General features: G+C 37.2%; 2 protein-coding genes across 8 annotated transcripts; one reads left to right on the forward strand and one right to left on the reverse strand.

Moving 5' to 3' along the window:
* On the forward strand, positions 1 to 3,481 carry MEF2BNB_1 (BLOC-1- complex subunit 8). 7 transcript variants are annotated; one of them, XM_051217820.1, is made up of 8 exons: positions 1 to 47; positions 644 to 785; positions 824 to 880; positions 922 to 1,056; positions 1,096 to 1,141; positions 1,907 to 2,014; positions 2,704 to 2,766; positions 3,081 to 3,481. In XM_051217820.1, the coding sequence occupies exons 3-8, from the start codon at positions 856 to 858 to the stop codon at positions 3,385 to 3,387; spliced, it is 684 nt and encodes a 227-aa protein (XP_051064242.1). In that variant the 5' UTR covers positions 1 to 47; positions 644 to 785; positions 824 to 855; the 3' UTR covers positions 3,388 to 3,481. The 7 variants fall into 7 exon arrangements, with proteins under 7 accessions (XP_051064242.1, XP_051064243.1, XP_051064244.1 ...); XM_051217818.1 differs by having other exon boundaries at positions 10 to 47; positions 922 to 1,034; positions 1,077 to 1,141; XM_051217821.1 differs by having other exon boundaries at positions 9 to 47; positions 922 to 1,141.
* A 178-nt stretch (positions 3,482 to 3,659) lies between these two features.
* MS3_00011165 (uncharacterized protein) lies at positions 3,660 to 6,800 on the reverse strand. Its single transcript, XM_051219575.1, has 5 exons — positions 6,522 to 6,800; positions 6,286 to 6,487; positions 6,138 to 6,251; positions 4,995 to 5,170; positions 3,660 to 3,852 (listed from the first exon to the last, which is right to left on the reverse strand). Exons 1-5 carry the CDS (start codon positions 6,737 to 6,739, stop codon positions 3,765 to 3,767), a joined length of 798 nt encoding a protein of 265 aa, XP_051064249.1. The 5' UTR covers positions 6,740 to 6,800; the 3' UTR covers positions 3,660 to 3,764.
* Between the last annotated feature and the right edge of the window lie 8,513 nt (positions 6,801 to 15,313).

Raw genomic sequence — 15,313 nt, forward strand, 5'->3', positions numbered from 1 at the left:
GAGCTTACCTGGCGGCTAAGGTAAAATATGCTCCACTTTTAGTAGAAGTATGTGTTCGGTAGTTTCATATCGTTTCGTTTCTATGCATTAGAGGGCATTTAAACATATATTTAAAACGTTCACATCGTTCATCTCATAAAAAACGTAACAAGTCACATTTTGCAGGTTAACCCGTCACCTATTACAATTGCAATCAAATGATAGCGATTTGCAATTACGAATTTCTTCATGGCTACATTCATTTGGTTAATGGAAACTTATCGGGGTGATATAGTTGTATGTTCTGTTACATGAACCTCTCGACACACTACCCTCAACATCTCAATCTTGTATATACTTACTTGCAACGGTTAACCGTTAACATGTTAACGGTTGGTCTTATTTATCAACTGCTTAATAGCTCTCTTACATAAACATTAGGGACTTTATATGGCACTTTGTAACTACCTCATATTCATTTGAACGAGCTTAGAGATGTTATCAGGGCCAGTGTAAACACTTCAGCTTTTAGTTCTGCCTAAGACTGGAGCAGATAATATTATTATTACGTAAATTGACAAATACTAACAGATTTTGTAGTTTGGATTTACTTGAGATAGCTAGGGTTTACGTAAGATCATGATTTTTTGCGTTTTGTTTTCAGATTCACAGTATATTAACAAATCGTTGTGTACCGAGTGGCATTCACTTACAAGCGAAAATGGAAAACATTTTGTCACCAATGAATTTTATTTATTCATAAACACTGACGGAGAAAAGTGTAAACTTCTTGTTGAACAAGAAAGGTACTTTTCAATATTTTCAAATTAAATGGCATCTTTAGAAAAAGATCAATCATCAAATAAAACGAATGTAATGAATGAATCGTTAAGTCAGAAAGGTAGTTAAGTACTTTGAATTCATAATTCTATGCTAATGTAGTGACTGAAACCACTTCTGACCTACTTATTTCACTTGCAAATGAACCTTCACTGGCTTATTTTCATATTCAAGAACATATTAGAAAATCAGTTCCAGAAATCTTGAAATACCAAGTTGAAAATTTCTTGTATTTTTGTAATATTCTTTGTGTGTAGTTGAAAGTCGAACATTTAGATTCACAATTACGTGGTTCTTGTTATGATCTTGACTATGCACTTGAGTAAGTCTTGTATCCTTAAATACCTACTTTTAACAACTATAAACCGAAATATTAGAATAATGGTCCAAAAGTCCGTGGCAAATATTCAAGTTGTCTTCGTAATTATCCAGAGAAACTCAGAAATTACAAGTTATTAAGTGATACAAATGCGCATCGTTTATGGTCGTTACATCTTATGTCAATGTGGTAAAAGGAGATAAATAATTAGTAGCTATAAAAGTAAAACCTCTCAACTAGTCAATTTACTTCTGTAGATGGTAATACATCTATCTACCACAGTTCACAACTAGTCTTCCCGATTATTTATTACACTATAGTTTAAAACCTCATTGACTAACGTCCTATCCTTACTTAAACTATGATGCCTGACAGCAATACTTACTTCTTGGTCCCACCACACTATAAATGCCATAGTGGAACTCATTATTGGTACTTGTATTCTACGCATGTTTGTCAATGCAGTATGAATCAGTTTGTACTGTGTGCTCTCTTTACTCAAGTCGGATAACTCCATAATGATCATAAGTAGACAAATGTCAAACAAGTTTCCCTTGTCTTTATTTAGATTTCAACTGTGAACGGTACATAGTCTAATGCAACTCTAAATACCTAAAGTAGTTTTTATTATATTTGTGTGGTCTTAATAGGGTTTTAAAAGTGTATATCACAGTTAATATCAGAAACTTAATTTTTTTTACAAATCGCTCAAGATGATATAATTTACTGTTATTTAACTCTTTTTTCTGCCATCATATATGTATTTAGTAATGTTAGAAGTATCTCAAAAGCTACAGTACATTTTAACCGGATTAACGAGCTCTTGAAGTCGAGCTTATTTGCTAAACTTCAGTTGGATTATGCACGCATGAACGCGTAAGTCCCTAGTTTTGCATACAACACACTCAAAATATTACTACTCTATATAGCTATGATTCTATTATTTCTTGGAATTCATCAAATGAATATAACTTAACTCACTATCGAAGGGAACTACAATGACAACTGGAATTTTGTGTTTAACGCATAACGTATGGTACACTTGTTGACAAGTGGTTTAGATTAGACTGTCGAGCTACGCATATATGGAGATATCACCTACGACCCTATTGGAGATTGCAACTTTTCTGAGAAAGTGCTATGCGATGATTAAACGCAACACATAGACTGTCACAAACCATAACTACTATACGGTAGCTTGTGATGTAACTCAGCTAACAATAATATTTCAGTGGATACGCTTTCAAGTGATGACTATCTGTTGGGTAGGACTTAGGTGTTTAGTCCATAACTCATAATTAAAAAATAACCAACATGTTCCGCATAATACAATACTTTGGAAGATTTCGGAATGTAAAATGTGCAACTATTGCTCTTCCAGTTAGTAAGACAGTTATGTGAAGCGGAACACTAATTCCAACCCCTTCGGAAGTAAGTTCTGGAAACTCAATATGAACCACCAATTCATTACAAAGTAAGTCCAGAAAGTGTATGATTCACATCGATTTTGAAAAGAATTACTCGTATACATTCTCAATGGTTTCTATTCGATTTATTATTTGCAGTCCACCAGTTGAAGTAGGCATCGATCTTGTCTCGTGGGATCTAAATGATGAAGAGCTGTTAAGGTATTACACTTGTATCTATACGATTACCAGCAATGGTAAATATGCAACAGAATGCTTTATTTTAATTCGCTAATCTTAGTTTGCTTCAAAATTACATGTGTATGGATGCAGTGCTTAATCTTAATACATTGTTTGTTTGCAAGTTTTTGATTCATTTTTGTGTGATTTAACACGGTGGTTGTGTGTTTTCTGTCAGAGATTTCTTTTCAGGATTATTGCACTTACATGTCACTATCCTATGCTTTCTTGCTGGTCTGTTCGGATTTGTGTTTAGTAAATAAAGTTAATTTTCCCCGTTTGAAATCCTCTTGTAGTTTAAGTCATAAAGAGCCACGAAAACGAAGACCAACTCAATGCAACCAAAATGTACACACTGACGTTTCTTTCCAAAACAAATGCACAGAGATCCCTACAAACTCACGAACACTAAGCCACATATCCAGCACAGTGTCGACAGCAGCTGTACAAGTACGTGATCAAGCTATCAATTTAGGCAGGAGAGTTTTGTGGACACAAAGTGCTGATGTGTCTTACTCTATCATCTCACCGATTTTATCTGATTCTAAAATCACTAACTCCTCGAGTTCATTTGATGAGAAACCAAAGTTTTTGGAAACCTAGTTCAACAAACGAAACTGTTTTATAAGCAGCTACTTCTTATAATTACTGGCAATGTTGCACATTGTATCATACAAATACAATACTCTTATACCTATGGTTACATTTCTTTTAAATATAGTCATCGAGCTGTTGTATAAATAGCGTAGGTGTCAAAACATTGACTAGAATGTAAAGTGATAAGTTTATCTGGTTGATGACTACTTAACTACATACTTTCCAAACACATACGTAAATAGATACTATCGTGAGCTTCACATTTTACAACAATTAGCGAAACAGGCAAAAACAAGTATATATTATGATAAAAACTACGGGTAACAGTTTAAAACAGAAAGTATGTACATATGAAAGAACTATGGTACAGTAAAATCAAGCAGTTACAAGCGACGAAGAGAAGATTTCATTAACCGGGCTCGGGCTCTTGGACTGCGAGTTGGGGATGCTCGAGGCTGAATGGGAGACAATCTAAACAAGATAAGGTATTATATGGATTTTCGGCAGTTCAACATTGTGAGAGTAACAACTAAATTTCGAAATCAATCATTTTAACTGGTTGAATCAGTATTCATATGACAAATGGCAGGTTTAAAAGTTTATGATTAGCTAATGGACTCTGGGAACGCTTATTATGTACCTCGTCATAGAAGTATCTTACGTTTTGATACCTGAGAAATTTATTCAAGGTTAATGAAAGTGTGCAAGCAAAGGGAATTTTGCACATTATAGTCCTTGGGACAAGTCTTAAATAAAATAACCGGTAGCAGTGTATTTAACCTACTCGTGTCTAAACTAGCTGCTGTTATTAAAATCAGTCACACGTTCTTTCAACTAGTCTTGAGTCATATTTGTTGGTTAGGGGGTTGAGGTACTTACTAATTGGTGAGTCATAGGTGGGTTGGCTCTGGTTAGAAAACGAGCGTGCAGGTCGTCCATGTGATACTTTTGGCTATAGAAAATAGCTGTTTCATGCCGAAGTCAGATTTCGTTCACAAATAACAGATAACATTTTGTGTCAGATCTAGTCATGCACGTTATATTAAGTTTTATAGAGGCAGTGTCGTCAGTTAGTAAGGAGCTTAATCGGTGGAATGACAGTTAAGCTGGTTCTGGGATTTAAGTGGGGATGAGTTTTTGCTAATTCAACATAAAAACCACTTCGAACAAACAGACTAGTGTTTTAATTGTTACATGTTCCCATTGTGTGATTTTTCTGTCAGTGGGATGTTAGCATATACAAGTTTTTCATGAATTCAGATCCTGAATCAGAACTTGCTTCTTATTGACTACATATCTGAGTACACTTGAACACGTGGTTTTATACTCAATACTAATATATATATTTGGAACATCAAACCTGGAATCTATGACTGTATTTTTATTTAAACATGAACACGCCTTTGTCCGTACATATTCAATTATTACTAAGATCTAGTTTAAGGAACATTTTCAAAATGTATCGTCATGGCACCACTGTACACTAACTTAAAGAATAGCTACACAGACACTTGATATTGTACCAAAGTGACGATAAATTTTGAGACCTCGAAATACAAAAAACTTGAAATAATTTCTGGAGAAAATCAGACGTACAATACAAAAAACCATACCTGTATACTGGCGAGTTTGGTGTCATTTGACATTTATCACTGGGCGAGTGCTCCCGCTGACAATTAAAACAAACAGAGATACCACAGTCCAAAGCCTGACAATGCAAACGATTCGGCCATTCGTTAGGTCTATAAAACGCCACTCCAGAGCATACGGGACATGGATGCAAAAACTCCTTTGTGATAACAAGAGATTTAATGAAGAAAGTCGTAAATAGAAAATCAAAGGCTCACCAGAAATCAAAAATAGTTACAACGTGCATTTAGAAATGGTTTTTGTGAGTAGCAATGCCAATGACCTAAAATGGCGAATTGGCCGATTTTGGCTACGTTGGTTCCCATGAATGTGGTCTGAATAGTGAATTAACTTTCTAAACAAACATTTGATAAGTAAAATCACCCTACTATCCTAAAACAAATATTTCAAATTACAATGGGAGTATAGAGATCATTACCCGCTAAACTTTGGTAGCAATTAAGCATTTTAAAAACAGAACAAGCGTACAAAGTAAAAATTACAAAGCTTAGTGATCAAGAAATAATAAATTCTGTGTAATTAGTAGTCTTTAGTGCTTGTGACACAACCCGGTGTGGCAACGACCTAATTTAACTGGCATTTTTCCATCCATAAACTAGGGGGGGGGGTGTAAATGCAGATATTCAGTTCAAGAATCTAACTCAGGGGGAAATTGGTTTAAGTCACGAGTTGCATTTTTATTAGTAAATAACGCTCTTTGGAGAACAGTACAACTATTATTGTCTAAAAGCATATTATGTATTGGCTTGGGACCAGGTGTTTCCACTACAATTATTTAATACCACCTACCCCATAGTGGTAGACTTGAAATGAAATATGCAGTTAACATGTATAACTTTTGCATTTTGCCAATTAAACTAGAATGTTGGATCCTAATGTTGCCAAGAGCTTCTGATTGTCCAAATATATAATGCGAATTTTGTGAGACATATTTACAATGCGCCATTGTAAAAAGGAGATTCCCTCTGCCAGCCTTATTGAAGATAAAAATCTATGATGAACCGTGGTTTAGTGAACCCATTGAGGGTGTCTAAACACATGCTTACTAAACTGACTGACTTATCCGAAATTTACACCATATTTAGCGAATTTGCAAACTTCATTACCTTAGCATCAAACTTATCAACTCTATTCTTAATTGTACAGGAGTTGGGACAGTTGATCGCACTCAACGGTTTACGGCTGGTTGTTGATCTTTGTGAACCCTTGGCCGAATTCTCCTAAATTCAGGTTTATAAAACATGTGCAACGTACCTTTAATATCATTTCATGCTTTCTACTAGCGGTAAACAGCCGTGGAAAGCGCAATTTCAACGAATACCAAGACTTACAAACACTGAGTACTGTAAGACGGTCAGAAATAGTTAGGTAACGAAGAATTTTCAGAAGTATATATTCCGATTTTTCAAAAGACATCAGGGCAGACAATATATCAACACGCCGCTTACCCCGTAAACTGAACAGTGAGCGAACAAAGTAAAGCAACTCACGAATTTCTAATGCCGGTACGTCTATGAACTTCTATACTTTCAGGGAAAATATCTTTCTCCGAGGTGCGGCCGGGACCAAGGAAAGTCGAAGAACGAGTACCATAACCAGTATCCTGCGAAAAATCTGGAAGTGATATGGATTCACGTTTAACGCGATATGGTGTCGAAGTATTTTGTAGCAGCGGGAAGCTGATTTTCTCTAGATATTTATGGAACATCCAATGAAAATGTTAAGCAGTTTCAAAAAGGGATATCTCGAAAGACGCGCCGTCACCTTGCGTACGAAATTTCGATACAGAAAAACCCCTACAATTAAATTATACGTAATTATAGTGAAAATATCATGAAATTTATTCACTGATTTTCGAGCAATCAAGTTTAAGAGATATCATTTATATCATCATTGTCACTCATTCATTCCTAGCATATATGACTAACATCAGATGATCAATTTCTGTCTCCTCACGTTTTGTCATTGATCAGAGACCTTGAGTGTATTTAATTATTACAGTGAAGTCCGTCTGTCCATCCGAATCTATGGTCCTGAGTAATCGGACACCTTCATTAAAAGGGGACTTTCTCCGTTTTTCCAGGGAAAGGGGACCCTAGAATTTTTTGTAGTGAGGGTGTGACAAGCCACTAACCATCACTTTGGGTTAAGATCAAATTAGCTACTTCAGCTGAACAATCCTTCTCTCCCTTACGATCTTTGTTGCGGAAGAGAATCAGTTACAGGTATAGCAACTCCACCTCGTTAGAGCAAATCTCGTTAAAAAAAGTTACTTACCAGAATAAAGTCACTTTAAACAATCGGAACTTTTACTAATGCACTTACCAGGTCCAAATGCCCTGGATGGCCGAGAGTGGAGAGAGTTTTCTCTCTCTCTCTCAAAATGCTCTGACATGGATCTGACATAACTACTGTCAGGGAAGTCCTATTCGCTGCTTTCTCGTAGCCGGGGGGTTGTTTACGAGATTGAAAGGATCAAAAGCGAATGTCCGGTGCTTTAACCAGGTTCGTTGATACGAAGGATCTACCTAAAAGAGTTAGAAAACCCTGATTCCAAACCAATGGTGCGCATAGGCTCCAGGATCTTGAGGAAAACGGTGTATGAACCTATTGTTGGTCACCGGCTGCTATGAGACTGCACCTCCTAACGTTGCTCCACTGCCTTGTGGATTAGACCTTTAGGTCAAAGGCTCGGATTGTGGCTCCCTAAGAAAACCATCTGCTTCGGTTTGGGCACCCGTGCAGTATTTCAGCCCTCACACAAATCGAACGGTTTTTTGTGGTGCATATGTATTCGGTGCCTCATTGTACCAATGTTCATGTGCTTAGATAGTAATAATAATAATAACAGCTTTGGCTATGATTGTGTTCAAATAACTAGATAAACTCGTAAGAAGTGGAACAAATTGGACTCAAGTTGGACAGGACATGATATATTCAGAAAAAATGCTGTTTTTCTCTCGTCACGAAGAAGAAAATGCCCCACACACAGAGTGAGCTGCTTTGATGTTTTCCAAAAGAGCACGTAATGCACTTATAGAATGGTAATCTCACTGATCCAGGATCATCAAAGCATGCCTCAAAACAAAGAAGGGAACTACAATCAATGTTATCTAATGTTATGTGCTCACGAATGATAGCAGAGAATATGATAAAGGACATTTTTTATGAGAGGTTGCAATTAGTTATAGCGAAGTGTTCAGGGAAAGACCTGACTGTCTTTATGAGAAGCCTAAACGCTAAAGAGAGGATGGATAAAAACGTTTATGAAGATATCATGAGAAGATTTAGACTGGGAGAAGCAAAAATGGGGAGAGATCTTCAAGCCTGTGTGCATGCAACAAATTAGTTATGGGCGGCACAATATTCCCACACAACCGCGTAGAAAAGCCCATGGTTCTCACCAGATGACACCACAACGAACCGCATAGATCATATTTGCACCACGTAAAAATCCAGAAGAGCAATATAAGATGTGAGAACTATGAGAGGAGCTGACATAACTCCAGATCATCACCCGGTTGTGGTCAAGAGAAAACTGAAGCTAAAGAAGCATAGGACAACTAGATAAACAGCACCAGAAAATTTTTATGTAACTTTCCTCTGGGATACTAGCGAACTCAACGAACCCGAGATAACTCGCTAGAACAGGTTCCAAGCCCTAAAATATTTACTTGAAGAAGAGAGAACTGCCAAAGATGCCACTTGGAAAGAGATGAAAAAGGCACTATCTTTAACGTGTCCGGAAGTTCTTGGCAGCAAGACGCATCATCATTAGGAGTGGATCTCTATGGAGACTGTGGACAAGATTGGAGGAAGAAAGAAAAAGGCAGCAATTAACAAGGGTCGAATAACAACTCACTTAAGCAAACAAATATGTGAGGAAGAGCATTGCATCTGACAAAAGGAATTACGTGGAAGACCTAGCAACGATTTGAGGAACTCTTGAATAGACCTCAGTTACAGAGGCACCAGACTACTATCGGTGTCAGGAAAAGTTTTCAACAGAGTGTTGCTCAGCCAGATAGAAGATTCCTTAAGGATCTGCCGTGCACTGACCGAATCTCTACACTACGGATCATTGCTGGGCAGTCAATTGGATGGAATTCGTCAATGTACACTAACTTTCTTCATTATGAGAATGAGTTTAACGGTGTGAATAGGAGAACATTATGGAACCTTTTTCGACAATATGTTGTACCTAAGTAAATCATCAATATCATACGGAATTCATAAGATGGACTACAGTGCAAGGTGGTGCATGGAGGAGAGCTGGCAGATACATCCAAGTGAAAATCGATGTCAGGGAAAGCTACTCACCCTCTGTCTTCTTTTACTACTAGTGTTTGACCGGATTATGATAACCCCAATATTCAATGAGAAGCACAGAATATAATGAACAACTTGGAATCAATTAGATGATTTGGACTTCGCAGATGACCTTGCCCATCTATTCCATACACACCAACAACTTCCGATGGAAACAAACGATGTAACAGCAGCCTCTGAATCAGTAGGCCTCAACATACATAAGGGAGAAAGTAAGATCCTGAAATACAACGCAAAGAACACCAACCCAGTAACACTTGGTGACTAAGTCCTTGATGAGGTGGAAAACTCACACATCTGGATAACATCATCGATGAACGTGAGGGATCCGATGCAGACATAGATGCAAGGACTGACAATGCAAAGACATCATTGTTATAGTTGAAAAACATGTGGAACTCAAAGCAAATGTCAACCAACATCGAAGTAACAATCTTCAGCAAGAACGTCGAAACGGTCCTACCGTTCGAAGATGAAACTTGAAGAAGCATCACAATCATCGTTGAAAATTTACAAATATTTACAAAAAATTGTCTAGGTAATGTGCCCAATGTCCGTTTGCCGGATACCTCAGGTATGGTCAGCCAATTTGATTTTTTATACGAAGTCAAACAGTAGCTCTGTAAAATATGAAAATCGTACATCACACACGTTATTTCCATATATTTCATCACTTTTGCCTTCCACACTTCATCGTTCTTTCGACCTTGTTTATATTTTGATCCCTATTCCTTTTGCTGTCTCTTCTCTTTATTTCACTTTTCTAGTGGTAAGCAGTTTACCTCCACTTCCAGTTACACACTACTAACATCTCTCTGAATGAGTAGTGCATCCAATAGCACGGAATCATCCTAAAAATATATTAGATTCACAAAGGGATAACAGGTGAAAGATAATACTACTTCCGAAATTACTCTTGTTAAAATAAACACAGTAGCCTGAGAGTGCCAAAGAGATACGCAAGGTAGCATCCCACTGTGTTTTACAAATGCAATCCAGTAGTGTTTTTTGAGCCGATGATTTTATAAGCATGTTCATACAATAGTGTAACAACTCTCAAGTTAGAATTTTCTGTTAGAGAATATCATCCCAAAGAACTAAAGAAGTTGGACCGTTAAACGTCGAGGTGATATAAAGTATCGCCTTCCTCAGCCAGATTAACTTTGTAAATACAGTACCCGGAGGTTTCGCCTTCCCATTCGCTGTTTGCAAAGCGATGTAGTGGTGTTATAGTCTAGAATCTTTAAATTCAGAGAGGTGATAAACGATAAATTTTCAAGTACAATAGTTTTCTGTAAAACGTGGATTACCACTGCTCACCGACGGTGATCTTTTATCGGACGACTTCACTGACTAAATGATGTCAGCTGCGACACTATAAAGCATTACCTCATGGGGTACTCTAGTTACTTCTTCCGATTTTCATTTTTCAGATAGCCAACCATACACTGGTGTAGAGTTCTTTTCCAAAACTTTAGGTAGCGTGACCTCCGAATTACTTGCGTCCGTTTTCAGTGTTTGCTGTATGTGTCATCTGAAACCAATCTCTGCATCGTATCCCCATATCTTAACAAACATGTTCTTTTGTAACTTGCTGACAAGTATTTAAAGAGTTACTGGTATTAAATATGAACACTGCTTAGCTTCAAACTTTTAGTCTGTGCGTACTGAAGTATTTAGAAAAAGTATAATCAAGGTAGATCACATAACTCATGATTCTCTACACCTTAAAAAATGAATGTCAAAAAACACTTAAGAGATTATCTAATGAAGATAGAACACGACCGATGATGTGAAGCTTCCTGCTGGAAGTGATCGCGACGAAAACTCCTACCTTGTCATTAAAAAGAGGGCCACTGTCTAGTTTAGTTGTATAGGTAATGATAACGATTACTCCATTTTCTATTATTCTATGAATTTCATCACTGCCGATTGTTTTGCTTTGCCCATCTGATTCAGGAGTAACATAAGAAGAGCCATGAACGCCCGTAATTGAGAATGTCCTCCTACTATCCAGACACGGATTTGATGGAATGGAAAGTTTTATAATTCTGTCTACCAAAGTTTGAAATTTTTAGATTTGTTTAATCTGGTCACAAAAATGGTGGCGATCGAAAGATGGCGAAGGATATTGGTAGGAAAGGTACATTAAAGAGTGTTTTTCAAACCAAATCTGCCTTTAAAGGGATCATACTAAGTGAAGTGGGGAGCAGAGCTTCTACTACAGATAAAAGGCAAGGCCTAGTATAAATCGCAATTCTGTAGGGGCATTGGTTCCTGGTCACATGATCTCTGAAGCCGAGCATATAATTACTGGAAAGATGTATATTCAACATGCGACACTTAGCGAAGTTCAGCACTGGTGAACATGGAATCATTCATTCAATCGGACGGCATGACTCAGCCTTCTGAACGTGGTAATCAATTGTAACTTATTACAACTCACACTAAATATATTATCTTATCCCCAGCCAAAATGTATTCATCAGAAGTACTAAGTATCATATTGTTATTTGTCACGATAGGATGTGTAAGTGCAGACTATGATGTGAATTCCACGTAAGATCTTAGGGGTTAGGTAGTCACATTATGACAAATCAACCATTTTGGGACTAGACTTATTATTAAAGTAGTACTAATATCAAACTAGACCATAATTCTACAAATCCTCCTAAATGTTTCAGAACACAGCTATTTATGCGAACTGATATAAAGATGAAGTGACAAATTGAGATTTTAGAATATTAAAGATTCCCATTGTGAAAATTAGAACAACACATATAAGCGAACAATTGTTTTCAATTAGATCGTCATCAGGCTTTACTCTAATATACATGAATATTTATACGAAAATCTTAAACCAATCAAGGCAATATGAGTCAATAATCACAATGAAATAGAATAAGTCACTACACATAATAGGTAAAAGTACAAGTTGATAGTACGAAGACAGGTGAACAGATAGTGGTAAGAATAATAAACTACAATAACAAAACTCTTATCAATAGTTAATCGTTGGCAATAGAAGGTTAAACAAACATGGGTAAATAGACTAGGAATAGTAATCACAAAACATTAAAAATCACTACGTAATAAGATGTGTGTAAATAATTTGATAGTGAAGAATACAAGGAGGCGGATAATGACAAACAAATAATGGATGTGGAAATAAGGTTAACAATAACACAGATAGAATAAAATAAATAATGATAATGATAAAATTTAAAATAAAAAATAAAAAATAAAAAATAAAAATAAAAATTGTTAGTTAAGTTATAACTGGCCATGGAAGGGATAGGGGAGTCACGTATTTCTTCTGTACACATAGATTGGGGTTATATGTACGAATTCCAATGGCTTCAGCTATATGTAGGAGACGGGAACGGACTCCATCGGGAAATGATGGAGGTATACGATAGATAACTCGAAATGATTTCAATTTATCTACTGCATGACCGCTATCAATAAGATGTGCTAGTATAGAACTGCGAATAGTTTTTCTCTGACCCTTTATGTACCAAGTTGGTAGATGTTCACTCATTCGTTGGTTAAGTTGCCTGGTAGTACGCCCTATAAAGCTATCTCCACAGGAGCAGCTGAATTTGTAAATGCACATGGAAGAGGCCAACTCAGGTAACTTATCCTTCGTTTGAGTAGACATCGCTGGTCGACAAGAGAAGGTCAACGCAAGATTGGCTGCGTAGAATGTCTTGGTGATTACTTTGGTTAACCTATATTTCAGAGTGTCACTAGCCACATCCCCGTTGAATTGCACTTTCATGTATAAAGGTTTCTTACGAACAGTCGAAGTCTCCGACTTCTTTATTATATCCTGCATGTATTTCTTAATGAACGCGCTGGGGTAGCCGATCTCGGTCAGTGAGTTGTTGAGAAATTCAAGCTCTTGACTTAGAGTGTCTACTGTACAGATCTTTTTTGCTCTGCTCGTGAGACATCTGACCAAATTTCTCTTGTAACGGATGGGTGTGAAACTGCAGAAGTGAGTATATTGGCATGAAGAGGGGTTTCTTCTATACACGCTTCTACTTAATGTGCCGTCACTTCGTCTGCTTAGTGTGACGTCAAGGAAGCTCAGCTTCTTATCATGCTCGCTTTCACCAGTGAAGGTGATCGCTGGGTGAACACTGTTGAATTGGTCTAGGAGTTCCTCTTTACTAGTGTTTTGGTTTACGATAATGAATGTGTCGTCAATGTATCGGCAATATAAATCCAGTTTCTTAATAGTCTCATTGAGAGGTCCGTTTTGTTCGCTTATATAAATTGAGATTTGATATGAGGCATTTCCAGACTAGGCAATCAGCTTAAACACAAAATAATCCGAATTACCTACATAGGTATGTTCATACTAGCTACACTGACTCTCGATGTACAACTAGACTAGAAAAAGCGTTTAATAATTTGAACGCAGTACAACACGAGAAGCTGCCATGCACAAAAACATATCATCATTCAGTCAAGGAATATAAGAAATATGATTCTAGCATGAAATAAGGAACTACTTTGCAAACGTCTGGCACCAAAGATCTTACTTTGGCAGCAGGCTAATAATTGGTTCCTAATCACTTACTTTTGGCTGCTTCAGATCCAAGTCGACATGGAAGCCTATAAGAAAAGGAGGCCTGTGCTCTCAAACAGACAGGCGGGGTTTTTACCAGTCTGAAAACGAAAGAATCTTTATTACTTATTTCGTCACTCAAACAAACTGGGAGCTTACTGGCTAGTTATATCCTTCTGTTCTAGCATTAGGTGATGGTTTGGAAAAGGTTAATCTCAATCCCAAGTAAGTCAAAAAAACGGAAACGTTTCGGTCAGGAATTTCGTTGGATATTGCAAAATCTGCTCCATGATCCTGAGGCAATGCACAGAGATTGCCAGTGTACTGACATATGCTTGTTATGCCAATAAACACAATAACGGTGACAGAAAGAAGTATGGTAACAATTTATTCTCCCTGAAATTTCCAGAGGGATTAGAGGAAAAACCAGCTTGTTACTGACCAGGTGCACTTTTCCAGTACTGCTGAAGGAACTGAAGGGGCTGATTAGTGATTAAACGAGAAAATACGTTTACAAAAGCAACTACTGCACTCAAACCTTGTAACGACGATTGCGATGATGTGGTTCACCAACCGAACTTCGCTTATCTCCGGGTGTTCTATACCAAAGGTAAACAAAAAAAGTTAGCCTGACCTCGGAATCAGGAATTTAACGAAACCACTCTTGCTTGTGATCTCCATCATCGACCTCCTAGATAAGAGTGGTTCACTGACTTCCATACATGGCTGTAGTGGCATCGGACCGTAACCATACGACCTTTGAAGCCATGTATATAATTATTGAAAAGAGTTGTATTCAACAATTGACACGAAGAGGTGTTTAACAATAGAAAAGGTGGGAAGAACTAACTTAATTCATCGGGTGGCATGGCTCAGCCTTGTATGCGTGGTTATTCTGTATAACCGGTTTTTACTCACATTAAATATATTAATATAATCAACGATAGCTTAGACGCCAGCTCCAACTACATGGGGTTGCAACAAGGCGAATGTAACGCTTCATTTTATCTGAAGACAAGTAAGCAACATCACACAAGGACTATTCCTGACACTGTAAAACGTACTTATGGCACCACTTTGAACCCCGCAACATTAATGTGTCCTCTCTATTCAAAAGAGACAAATCTCATGGATCGAATACACGTCTCTTCTTATAAATTTTCCCCACCTATTATTCTTACACTTCAGTCCATTGGTATTGTTTGCGCTATTAATTAATTAATCGATCAATCCGTTTATTTCACCTGACCATCGTCTCCCTTAGCCCTTCCTCAGTCTAATCCTTTCTTCTAGGATTTTTCACATTGGGATCAACCAACCTCATAGCTGGTTCCAGAAATCTTACTGCCCTGAAATAAACACTCAGATTTCAAGATA

This window comes from Schistosoma haematobium, chromosome 7 (genome assembly GCF_000699445.3).
Source record: "Schistosoma haematobium chromosome 7, whole genome shotgun sequence".
NCBI classification, from domain to species: Eukaryota; Metazoa; Platyhelminthes; class Trematoda; order Strigeidida; family Schistosomatidae; genus Schistosoma; species Schistosoma haematobium.